We start from the raw sequence: 13,222 nt of genomic DNA, 5'->3' as shown, positions 1-13,222 counted from the left end.
ATAAATGTTATTAAGATGCATGTAAATAAAGAAACAATTTTCCTTCCTTTCTAAATGTTAAGCGGCACTTGGCGTCTTCGTACAAGGCAGCCTTGTATCGTTAGCGATAACTAGTTTGTCGCGTTCATAATATTTTGCTTCATATCTGGCGTGAAGTGGGCTTCATTCACGAGAGGTTTGTCGTGCGGTACGGTCGCATCTACAGTAATCATGGCATCTAAATTCAAGTCGGAAAAGATCGGGATCGTTGGAAGGTGAGGAAAATTTAAGTTTCGTAATTCCAAATTGGAAATATCCGGTTGGGTAATCTTCACAGCTTCAGGTCTATTTAGCCGTCACATATCACGTCACATATTACTTTTTTTCACGTTAACATTTGTATTAAGATTCTGTGGATAGAAAACAGAACCCTTAATATTTCATCTGGTCCATTTGCTCGTATGTCACACTCATATCATTCGGAGAAGAAGCGTCGGTAGGCTAAAGGGAAAGAAGCATGCTTGTTTATATCGAACGGTACAACTATAGCTGGCTGCAAATCTCGCAGGCAGGTATAATGTTTTCTATGATAATTCTTATCCGTTAGGTATATATAGAATGCAATTGAGACTTCAATCTCTAGTACATCTAAAGGTTAGGTAACATTCAAATTGTGACGCGTATGGTTTACAGTAACTACCTAATACAAGATGATCCGGCAGATCATGCACCCATCTAAAGGAACAAAATGGACTATATTTATTAACAGATGAAATATATTTATAATTTAATAATGCTATTAATACCAAGTGGATGAATTTTGAAAGGTTTGCTTATACTACAGGGTGAGGACGACGATATCACCATTAATCGAAACTCGTATTTGGGTTAATATTCCCAGGACGCACAGAAAAAAAAACATTCGTACATCTATAATTAACTGTTTAAACACAATATAAATTTTCAGCCATAGTGTAGGCTTAGGCGAGTTCAGTGACCTATTGTTATAAAAATATATAAATAGTAACCTATTGTTATGAAAACAATACTATAAATATTTTAAAAATATAAAGAAAATATATTAAACTTTTTAAAGTATGTATTGCAACAGAGAAAGAACATATACATATATTTAAATATATTATATAGACAATAATCACTCAGGCAAAGAGTAAGCAAACCTGTTCATCACACCAATGTTTGCCTGGTGTGGGAATCGAACCCACGACCTTGAGGGGTGCTAAACACTACACCACCGAGTCAATCAAAGTCAGTTATTATTCAATCGCGTAATTATTTACTTGTAAAAATTGACCTTAAAATTTATACCACCTACTTCAGTACTCAGATTCATTCTAAGAATGATTCGACATGGAATTTTTCATTTTATATTTTTAAGTTTTTTTAGTCCGAGTTACTTTTGAAGCATGTCAACGCCTTGTTAAATATTGTAATTTTACAATAAATCATATTGTTCTTATTGTTATGAAGATTTCGGTAAAGTGTTATGCATTCTTATAGGTAAATATAACACACCTGTACATTGAAACATACATAAGTATATACGCAAGTTACGGCTAGTCCTCACGTACCTATTGGTGGAACCAATATTTTATTTTGTTGCAATCACAGAATTAAATAATTCCGATTTTGTAGTATTATATTATTACGAGAGGTCAATTAAAACTTTCGATGATGATAACCAACAACATAAATTCGTATCTTTTAACGAGAGGTCATTAGTTCAGAGTAAAAATTTTGATAGATAAAAAAATTGAAAGAATCCAACTATTGTTTAAAAAATATTGTTGCCAGTTATTAGATGAAATGCATAAAATAATTTAGCAACATGTAGGTACTTGTGACGCGCGATGGAAAAATATCAAAAGACGTTAGAGTAAAAAAAAAACGCCAAACTGCATTAGTTTGAAGCTTTTAGTAAACTGGGGAGAGTGACAATGATGTTTGAGTTTATAGTACCGGTTCATCTATATGTAAAATGTATTTTAGTTTTGTGTGGTTTAATAATCATCTTATTATATATTTAAGTACATTACTGTACTCGACCTGTTGAGTATACTAAAAGAAATTTTATTGAAATTTAAAAACTAAAATACTACAACGGGACATTATCAAGTATGGAATTCAATGGAGTTTAAATTTAATATAATACTGTTTTTTGATTTTCAGTGGCTTAATCGGGAGATCATGGGCGATGTTGTTTGCCTCAGTTGGTTATCAGGTTACTGTATATGATGTAGTCGCAAAACAGATTACCGATGCCATTGAGGACATCAAATACCAATTGCATACCCTTGAAAACGATGGTCTGTTACGAGGCGAGCTCAAAGCTAGCGAACAATTTCAATGTATAAAAGGTGAGTGCCTTGAAAAACCCTAGAAATAAATACAGCCCCCCGAGTTTCTCGACGGATCTTCTCAGCGGGTCGCGATTCCGATCCGGTAGTAGATGTATTCGTGAAGCAGACGCTCTTGAGCTGTTCCGTCTTCTTCAGAGGCGCTCGGACACCTGCTAGTAAATTCCGCCCCTCCTGGTTGAGCCTGTGCTTCCTTCTTAATAAAAGTCTGAAAATTATTTCAGTATATGTATACCTACGCTGTTAAGACTTGGTTTATGTGCATTGCATCATACCTACGTGTCTTGAGAAATTAGGTATTTCCTTTGAATGAAAACTAGTTTTCAATGAAAGAGGTCAACCGGCTTTTAAATTCAAAATTACTTCATCCGTCAATTATAATTTTTTTTCACTCCGTAAATCAAAAATACACTACTAAATTGATCTAAATTGAAACGTTTGCTTTCGGGAAAGGACTGATGTACTTTCCCATTTCACTCTTCGACCATGACTGATTTCTTTGATATATTTTTTGTCTTATTGAATCGACTGCAATTACAATAATCAATACCTAACCGAATTCAATACCTATACGATATATTTCAAGGTTTCTTTCGTACACCTTGACTTTTAGCTACTTTGTTTAATGTTTAACAATTGCCTGCCACTGTTAATACAGTGCACATAATTTCGTTTATATTTTTTTACTATAACGGACAAGTTTCGATATCTGTGTTTTGTTATTTGCTTCCATGTTACCATTAAGATAACAACTATTATGTAACAAGTTAAAAATATTTAACTGTCGTTGATAATATCGAATGTTTTCGTTTTATTAGTGTCACGACAGCTGTAAAATAATTATGTATTATCTTAGTAAGATTTGGTCACGATTTACCCGATTTTAGTGGTTATCGATTTTATATAATTGAGACGCGAAAAATAATACACACAAATAATTATGAAAATATAGATCTAATATATAAAATTCTCGTGTCATAATATTCGTTCCCATACTCCTCCGAAACCGCTTGACCGATTCTCATGAATTTTTTTATGCATATTCAGTAAGCCTGTGAATCTACTATCTATTTTTCATACCCCTAAGTGATTAGGGTTGTCCACCCCTAACATATTTTTTTTATTTGGACTTTTTTTTTTGTTATAATGAGGTATTATGTGGTTTAATGAGGTTTTGTTATTTTTATTATATATTCCCTCATCGTTCACAGCACTACATAACTCTTTCACTCATTTACCACATCCTTACACACTTACAATAAGTTCGTTTTTTTTTCTACACTAGAAATTCCCTAGAAATCTTATATATAGCAAACAATGTTTGCCGGGTCAGCTAGTTTATGTATAAAAACGAAATACCACTCACTCGAGAAAAGATCGAAACTATCCATCCGATAGACTTTAAATATGGTTATAGGTACTCCTTTTGCAATTTAGGCTTCCCTTAAGAGCGCATTTTATGGAAATCCTATCCGGAACGAATTTCAATAGGTTTTATTTAATTTGCGATTTTTGGTCGTGTGTTTTTAGGCCAAATGTTGCAAGCTAAATTAGGACCACTTCTTCTTATCCTACAGAATTGAATTTCTCATCTACCATGCACATGCATAATAACAACATATACGCATAGCCAAAGCTGGCATCGTAACGTTGTTATAGTACTATTAATGTATGGACCAGTGAGTGAGTTAAGAAACTTTTTACATTGGCATAAAAAAAGAAAAAAAAATAACAGGGTTGATACCAAAGTAAATGTCGAGTAAGGAAAAGAAATAAGTTTTATTACAGAGGGCGTATAGTGTTGGTCGAGCAGGGTGCTTTTTTCAAGTAATGTATATGTTAACGGAAATGTATGTAATCCGTCATTGTATACAATTCCTAGGAAATGTATGTAATTCCTAAAATCGCACGGAAATGTGTGAAATAAATTATATTATACTTACACATTACACATTTCCTAGGAAATCTATACATTTCCTAAATAGCAATCGGAAATGTAAAACATTTAAGATATTGGTGGGTACGCGGGGACAGCGGGACGAGTCTTGCACTACGGTCAGTTCCAACTTGCAATCCACTGGAACCGGCCAGGGATTTAAGAAGTGCCTTTGCAAGAAAAACTGTGCTACATCAAGATGTCTGTGTTTTAAAAAACAAAGTATTATCTACTTCCAAATGCCATTCGAGCTTACCCTGCAAAAATAAATAGCTATATGGGCTGACAAAGTAATCTAATATATAAAATTCTCGTGTCACAGTTTTCGTTGCCATACTCCTCCGAAACGGCTTGACCGATTTTGATGAAATTTTTTGTGCTTATCCGGTATCTATGAGAATCGGCCAACATCTATTTTTCATCCCCCTAAATGTTAGGGGTAGTCCACCCCTAAATTTTATTTTTTTATTTTTTAGACAAAATTTTTAATTTCTATTTTTTTATGATACAACATACAATCCTCAATTTTCACCATTCTACGATGAACCCTTATTTTTTATTTGCTAATTAAAAACTAAATTTTTATGCAAGAATTTTGTTTTTATTTTGTCATGACTTAGAATAAAAAAATCATATTACTCTGAAATTTTCACCCCTCTACGATCAACCCCTATTTTTATTTGTTAATTATAAATTTTAAATTTTTTGGCAAGATTTTATTTTTTATTTTGTCATGACTTAAAATAAAAAAAATATATATTACTCTCAATTTTCACTCTTATACGATCAACCCCTATTTTTCCACCCGATTTTTATTTTTTTTATTCTATGCACAGATCCGCAATAAGGTTGCAAGATGGCAATCAAATATTATAATTGTAGTACGATAAATTCTTATTCAGAGTTTATAATTTCAAGTTCCTTTAATTATGATTTTTTTTTTAATTCAATCGATCAGTTATCCCCGCCAGGTGTCGCCTCTCATCCAGCAAACATCACGTAGTAGGGATGAGGACGAAGCCGGTCTCCTGTCTTACTCACTGTACATTTTTCAGCCATGTTTCTTTGGTTTTATTTGTGTATCAATCGTAGCTTGCCAGCCATGTTTTTTTGGTTTTATTTGTGTATCAATAGTATGTTCAGTAGGTCTGAGAATCGGCTACTATCTATATTTCATACCCCTAAGTGATAAGGGCTGTCGCCCCAAACATTTTTTATTTTTTATTTTTTATTTTTTTTCTTGGTTATAATGAGGTATAGTCCCCGGCACGTAGCTTGGCAAGAGTCGCTAGATGCGCAGAAGTCGTTTTTTAGGTCTCTTTGGTTGTCAAGCGGGACGCGGGGAAAGACGTAGCACCGTTCCGAGCGCGCGATTGGTAAGTCAGTCGACCCTCCCCTCCCGCACCGCGTCCACGTTCCGTTCGCTCCCGGTTACACATGCGCCTACTAAAGTTGTAGGAACCCTTTGTTTATATTGAGTTTTTGTTACGAGTTGTTATTACTGTTTTAAATTTAGTTTTTGTTACGAGTGTTATTGTTTTAAATTTGCTTGCAATGGCAGGACCAAATACCAATGACCATAATTATATTCGATTCAGTCACTGAGCGTTTTATTATTTACGCCAGTGACGACAGCGACTCTTCGTTATGTCGACGATGAGGAACCAACTCCTTCCACCAGCTCAGGTGCTACCATAAATTTAATCCAAGGGGTATCACTATTAGAAAATGATAGTGACGACGGCGACACATAATTTTTAATATTAAGTATATTTTTTTAAATAAAATTTTTAACTTTTAATTATATTTTATTTATAACACCTAATACACTTCACGAATTCCTCTCTTTTCTTTAACTTTCTTCTAAACACACAGGCTTAAAAATAAATTATGGCAAATAAAAAATTTAATAAAATAAAATTAACATATATGCGGGCAATAAAAGTGACAATTTTTTTGTTGCAATGTACACTATGTGCGACATTACCCCCACTACACCAAAACTTTGCCAACTTACGTGCCGCTTACTATATTATGTGGTTGAATGAGGTTTGTGAGAATTTTATATATTAGACTAGAATTTCCCTAGAAATCTTATTTAAGGCAACACAACGTTTGCCGGGTCAGCTAGTATAATATAAAGATTTACTTTTATACTTTGACATTTATAATTATTTAATTATCAGACTGATTACTTGCCAAATGAAAATTTGATTTTATAACAATAAATATAAGTTGATTTTGTGATACGTTAAAAGTTTATAGATAGTTGATTTTAGAAGTTTTAATTAGTAAGATAATATGAATATATTATTATTATTTTACGGTATGACTGTTACCCGATTGTCTCAATAAGTGTTATATTAAAAAAATATTATTAACAACGTGTTTTATTACAGAAAGCATTTACTTTATACATTTCCTAATACGATATTGGAATTATATACAATTCCGAGGAAATTTATACATTTCCTAGGATATCTATGCATTAAATAGTTTTTCAAACAATATTTTATACATTTCCTAAATAGTATCGGAATTGTACATATTTCCTAGGATTTGTATACAATTCCTTAATTTCATACATTTCCGGTAACATATATATAACTAGGGTAACTTGGTATTAGTTCTTTTTATGGGCAAAGGTTGATAGACCAATATTCAAATGTCGACGAATAACTAACACCTTAAAGTCGGTGAAAATGAAATTGTCAAGTGTTAAAAAATTCGCAAATAAAATAGGCGAGATTACATAGTAAAAATTAGTTTAATTATAAATTTAAAATACAATTACTTACCTAAGCTTAAATAATATAGTTCAGCTTTAAATTTTTTGTTAATACATATTTGTTTTTAAAATATGAAGAATGTTGAAAATTTCACAGGAAAAACATTGTAATAGTTATGGAACAATGCCTAAGAGTTATACTTACATTGAACACGGCATTGAATAAATTTTCTAAATACTAAGGATCTAAACAATATGGTTAAACGAAGGATTAATGGTCTGGAATCACGTTGCTCTCTTTCCTTGCTTAGGATCTGTCTCAACAGGAATTGTATTTCAACCATTTGGTGCAGTCCGACACCACTCCACAGTTCTCAAGGCATCGCATCCAGAATCAGATAAAGGAACCTCTTAAAATTACAATACTGAGTGTGAATCGCAATGTAAATTAGTTCTTTATTCGTTCGTTATCTATAATAGATAAATTGTTTGCGCGATGTATGTATGTACATATTATACAATATGAATGGTTGTTTTTAAACTTCCTTCGTTTTATTTGAAATTAGTTATGAATAGTTGAATAAAGTAAAGAATCTTGGAATTAAATACTAAGAATTTTTAAGCATATCCACAGCTCAATGCGTTAACAGAACTTCAATAAATTATAGGCAGCATGTTTTGAATGCCACTCCTTACCCTAAAACAAGAGGTAGATTTTAATTACCTCATAACTACTTCTACCCGAAATCGGAACGTATGATTACTCAGCTACTGAAAAATGATGGTATTAAGCCGTGCGGACTTGGCTGCAGAACCCAACACAAGAATGATAATAGTCTGATCAGCTGGCAAGCTGTTATGAATGATCCTATGATTGCAAATGGTAATGATAGTTGATCTTTAGCTTATAGCTTCCAAGATCAGGCTTGTTAATAAGGCTGCATTGAACCTCTAACAACCGCTATATTCTGAAGGTGTGACAAAGTCATTCAAATAAATATGAGCAGCGTGGAATGATAAAGAATATTTGCAATAGCAATAGTGTCAAACGGTGCAGATGCTTGGAATACGTAAGAGCACTGAGACTAGACCGGTCGGCCTAGTAGTCTGGGTCAGGTGTGTAATTTGATGCGGCACGTTAAGAAGGCTATTGTGTCGCGCCGCTTTCTTTATGAAGCGTTCTGACGCTGTCTTCACATATTACTTATAGGCTCTAATTCTAAATCGTCTTAAACATCTACATTCCTCATATACCACGGCACTTTGTGGGTCTTTATATGTATCATATTGTATCATCAACAGGAAGATCGTCATCGCCAAAACTCGTTGCAAACAACCACAAAATAGCTTAAGGATTTCTGCTCTAAAACGTTAACACAAATACTTCTGATCGATGTGTTTAGCTGTTTTTACTGTTTTATAAGAACATAATTCATACACAAACTATAGGCTTACAAACAAGCCTATAGTTTGTGTATGAAGTAAGCTCTTGAGAAACTGAACTCCATATTAGAAAATATTGAAATTAACAAAGAAACCTTATTTTTTGTTTAAATCTTCGATTAATTCCAGGGTCTACAGATCTGGCAACCGCAGTTAAAGGAGCAATATTTGTTCAGGAATGTGTTCCAGAGAATCTTGACCTTAAAAAAAAGGTGTTCCAGAATCTCGACAGCGTAGTTGACGATAACACGATATTATCAAGTTCAACAAGTACTACTTTGCCATCATTATTCTCTGAAGGATTGAAACATAAGTCTCAGGTGAAGCTCGTCGCCTTTAGATTTTAAATATTCTATACTAATATTATAAAGAGGAAAGATTTGTTTGTTTGTTTGTTTCGAATAGGCTCCGAAACTACTGGACCGATTTGAAAAAATCTTTTTCCATTAGAAGCCGACATTGTCCCTGATGAACATAGGCTACTTTTTTTTTATTTATTTTTTTGGTTTCATGTGTGTTTTAATGTTTCCGAAGCGAAGCGAGGGCGGGTCGCTATCTATATCTATATCTATACTAATATTATAAAGAGGAAAGATTTGTTTGTTTGTTTGTTTCGAATAGGCTCCGAAACTACTGGACCGATTTGAAAAATTCTTTTTCCATTAGAAGCCGACATTGTCCCTGATGAACATAGGCTACTTTTTTTTTATTTTTATTTATTTATTTTTTTTGGTTTCATGTGTGTTTTAATGTTTCCGAAGCGAAGCGAGGGCGGGTCGCTAGTGTTTAATAAAACTGTTTATGTATAGTGACGTAGTCGTGAAATTCAATAGTAAAGTCATGACGATTTCAAATAACTTGATTTTGATTAGTTTACAAAATTTACTATCATTACTTAAAAGATTTTAATAATGTAACAGGCAAATTTGTATGGGTTCAACACGATTACATTCCATAAAGATGTCTTCTAGCGAACAACAATCATGATAGATGACAGTGAATTTATGGACTAATAGATACATTGTTTTACTATTGGTCGTAAGGTTACTTGACAGCCCGCATGGGTAGATACCACGATGCTGTCTATTTTTACCGTGAAGCAGTAATGCATGTTGGCCTTAAGGGCGGGGCAGCCGTTATACTGTAAAAGCTGAGACTTAGAACTCATGTCTCAAGGTGAGTTGCGGCATTTACGTTGTAGATGTCTATGGGCTCCAAACCACTTAACACCAGGTGGGCCGTGAGCTCATGCATCCATCGAAGCAATAAAAAATAAAAAAATATAATAATAATATCTATGTCACCATTTGATGTTAAAAATCTGCCCGCGCCCGGTATTTAGACTATTAGTGTTGCTTTTTCCCCTTTTTATTTACGAATTATCATTTATTATATTACCCCCTCCCCCACCCCCTTGCAGTATATAAGTTGTTGAAGTCTATGGCTTCCTGTATCCACTTAACACAAGCGGGCCATGAGGTTGTCAACCCATCGAGGCACTAAAAAAAAACTCAAATTATTTCAGGTCATTGTTTCTCATCCGGTGAATCCACCTTATTACGTACCCCTTGTTGAAATTGTCCCAGCACCCTGGACTAAGCCTGAAGTTGCTAAGAAAACCAGGGAAATTATGGAAGAGATCGGACAGCAGCCAGTTTCTTTGACCAGGGAAATAGACGGATTTGTTTTGAATCGAATTCAGTGAGTATTATTTGTATTTTATTGGTAAAATTTAGAGGGACCATTATCATCATTTGACTAATGGACAGTTCTGTTCTAATACATTTTAGTTTACGAGTTTTTTTTTTCATTTCCTGTGGACCTTCCCTGCTTAGGGGGTGCCCCACAATACCGTCGTCAGTGCTTAGGGCTAGTGCGCCATGTTTATTATTTTTAATCCGTACAGACGATGAGAAGGTTCACTGTGACTTATCAGACGACAATTGATCTAGATGGATGCTCTTTTTGGCTTGATGCCTATAATTTTTTAACCTTTCTGTAGTGTTTATTAGAAGTGTGTATATTGTACCCTTGTACAGCTTGGAGTGTATGGCTTCTTACGTTTTTGTGGCTTCGATGCAATGTGAGCGTTGAGCATCACTTTTCTGGCATATTTAATAATCTTTAGAGATCTATAAATTTTAAGAATGTTTTAGGACTAGGGCGTTCCTAATTGGAGTGCGTATTTTAGAATATATGTTCGGTGAAGCTAGTATAACCCCTCGAGGTCAATAGCTTACGTAGAGGGGAAAAAATTATTATAAAACTTTATTAGTTTAAGTTTTAATAGTTTTTCTCATTCAGATACGCAATCCTTGATGAAGTTTGGCGTCTCGTTGACGACAAGGTTGTTGATGTAGCGGATATTGATAAAGTTATGTCGGAAGGACTTGGAATGAGATATGCATTTTTGGGTGCTCTAGAAACAGCCCATTTGAATGCTGAAGGCATGCAAAGTTATATTGATAGGTAAGCGTTTTCTTGATATAGTAGCTTAAGTAATATGATTTTGCTCAATATAACAAATTTATTTACACACAGTTTAGTAAATGAACAATTTTTTTTTCGATTTCCTTGGACTAGTTGTTAATTAGTTATTGGTTTTTGGCTTCAGTATGTGTTTCAGTACACGCTGTGCTTAATTATTTTTTTCTTCACAATAGATACGGAGAGACAATTTATCGTGTCAGCAATGAAATGGGACCGGCTCCGCGTATGACGACAAATAAAAGCAGAAACTCGGTGTGCGAACAATTGGAGAAGTTAATACCGATTGAAAAACTTCAAGATCGTCGTAATTGGCGCGATCTTTGTTTAATGCGTCTGTCACTCCTCAAGAAAGAAATGAACAAGAAATACCAGAGTTCGTGATGTGTATTTCACGACAACGCATTTAAGAACATTTTTATAGTTTGAAATATACTTCTCCAGTGTTAAATCTTTTTTTATTATTGTAGACAGTTTCACGACCCATCTGGTACTAAGCAGTAGAAGAGAGCTCAAAGAAGCACATTCTGAATGTCGTCTCTCACTTTGAAACATGAGGACGATGTTTTTTCATTAGTCACAAACCACCAGCTATTGGCTAATGCCACCAGCTAATGGTAGCCGTGCACCGTCTCAAATGCATTCTATGACTCTTGTCTTACTCTTCGAATCAAACTATCTGATTGTTTCACGGTAAGAATAGAATGGTGACGCCTTATATGTGCGGTGTCATGATACGTCCTACCATTAGCAACAAAGCTATGTGAAGGATTTAAACGTATAACGGTTTTGATTTATTATCCTTTATGAAACTACGAAATTACAAAAGTGTAAGAAAATAAAGTCCCTAGACGTAGGTCCTCAGATTTTTTTAAAATGCCCGTGAAGTTTCAGTAAATTCTAACTAATTACTGACACTAGGTATTTAATTAAATTTTATTTCGTAAAGCATCAACATTCATTGAATTAAATGTACTTCACCTTATTTTGATCCACAACATTTCTCATTTCTGAATATGTAACTAATAGGTTGGGAAAAAAGTCTTTTCGCATTATAGTATATATGAACTTGTAATAAAATCTTATTTGTATGTGGCTGGTTTTGGTATCATTAAAAATTTTAATTTTAAAGAAGATAGTTCCAAATTCAAATTAGGAAAATGTGTGATTTTTATTTATTTTTCGTACTGTCAAGATAAGTGAATCTAATGAAGAAATTCGATACATTTTAAAATTTTACTACAAAAAGGTAAAAATTCAACGTAAAAAAATTTGCGATGTTTATGGACCTAGTGCAGTGTCTGTGTGAGTAGCACAAATTCGGTTTAAGCGTTTTCAATCCGGAAATTTTGATGTCGAAGATGCACGTCGCTCTGGTTGCCCTATTACGTATAAAATGGATGCCTTTTTGAAAAAGTAGAGCAAGATCGGCTCATCATAGGTACGATGTAGCTGAAGAACTGGAAATTGACCACAAAACAATTTTGGCGCATTAGAAAAAAACTGGGTGCACAAAAAAGCTCGATATTTGGGTACTTCACGAGCTCACTGAAAGAAACCTAATAACCCGTGTGCTCATTTGTGATTCTTTATTACGATGTAATGAAACCGAACCATTTTTGAAGAAGCTGATATCTGGTAATGAAAAGTGGACCACGTACGACAAGAAAGTGCGAAAAACGTCGTGGTCAAAGGCCGGTCAATTTCACAAACTGTGGCGAAATCCGGGTTAACTCGCAACGAGGTGATGTTGTGTGTTTGGGGGATCGGAAGGGCATTATTCATTGAGCTGTTACCACCAGGCAGGATCATCGATTCTTAACTCTACTGCGAACAACTGATGAGATTAAAGCAAGAAGTTGAGAGAAAGCGGCATTAATCAACAGAAGCGGTGTGGTTTTTCATCATGTTAACGCTAGACCTCACACATCTTTAGCCACTCAGCAAAAATTAAGAGAGTTTGGCTGGGAGGTGTTAATGCAACCGCCGTATAGTCCTGACCTTGCACCTTCACATTTTCCACCTGTTTCGGTCTCTTCAGAATTCTTTAGGCAGTGTCAGGTTAACATCACGAGAGGACTGCCAAAACCAATTGTCGCGGTATTTTGATCAGAAGCCCCAAAATTTCTATAGCAATGGGATCATGTCTCTACCTACAAGATGGCAAAAAGCTATCCAACAAAATGGTACCTACATATTTTAGTTAAATGTAAATAAAATATATTAAAAAAAATACATGTGTGCAATTCACACGTGGTAGAAGTGAAACCT

The 13,222-nt window shown here is 34.3% G+C and overlaps 1 protein-coding gene across 2 annotated transcripts; it reads left to right on the top strand.

Moving 5' to 3' along the window:
- The first annotated feature begins 95 nt into the window (after window positions 1-95).
- On the top strand, window positions 96-11,402 carry Had1 (beta Hydroxy acid dehydrogenase 1). 2 transcript variants are annotated; one of them, XM_028171717.2, is made up of 6 exons: window positions 96-254; window positions 2,170-2,357; window positions 8,594-8,784; window positions 9,990-10,165; window positions 10,769-10,933; window positions 11,128-11,402. In XM_028171717.2, the coding sequence occupies exons 1-6, from the start codon at window positions 211-213 to the stop codon at window positions 11,333-11,335; spliced, it is 972 nt and encodes a 323-aa protein (XP_028027518.2). In that variant the 5' UTR covers window positions 96-210; the 3' UTR covers window positions 11,336-11,402. The 2 variants fall into 2 exon arrangements, with proteins under 2 accessions (XP_028027518.2, XP_089592953.1); XM_089736827.1 differs by lacking the exon at window positions 96-254 and adding an exon at window positions 495-551.
- The last annotated feature ends 1,820 nt before the right edge of the window (window positions 11,403-13,222 follow it).

This window comes from Bombyx mandarina, chromosome 22, assembly GCF_030267445.1.
Source record: "Bombyx mandarina strain Sakado chromosome 22, ASM3026744v2".
Lineage (NCBI taxonomy): Eukaryota > Metazoa > Arthropoda > Insecta > Lepidoptera > Bombycidae > Bombyx > Bombyx mandarina.
Note: the sequence above shows the minus strand (reverse complement) of the source record. Positions and strands in the feature narration are given on the sequence as shown.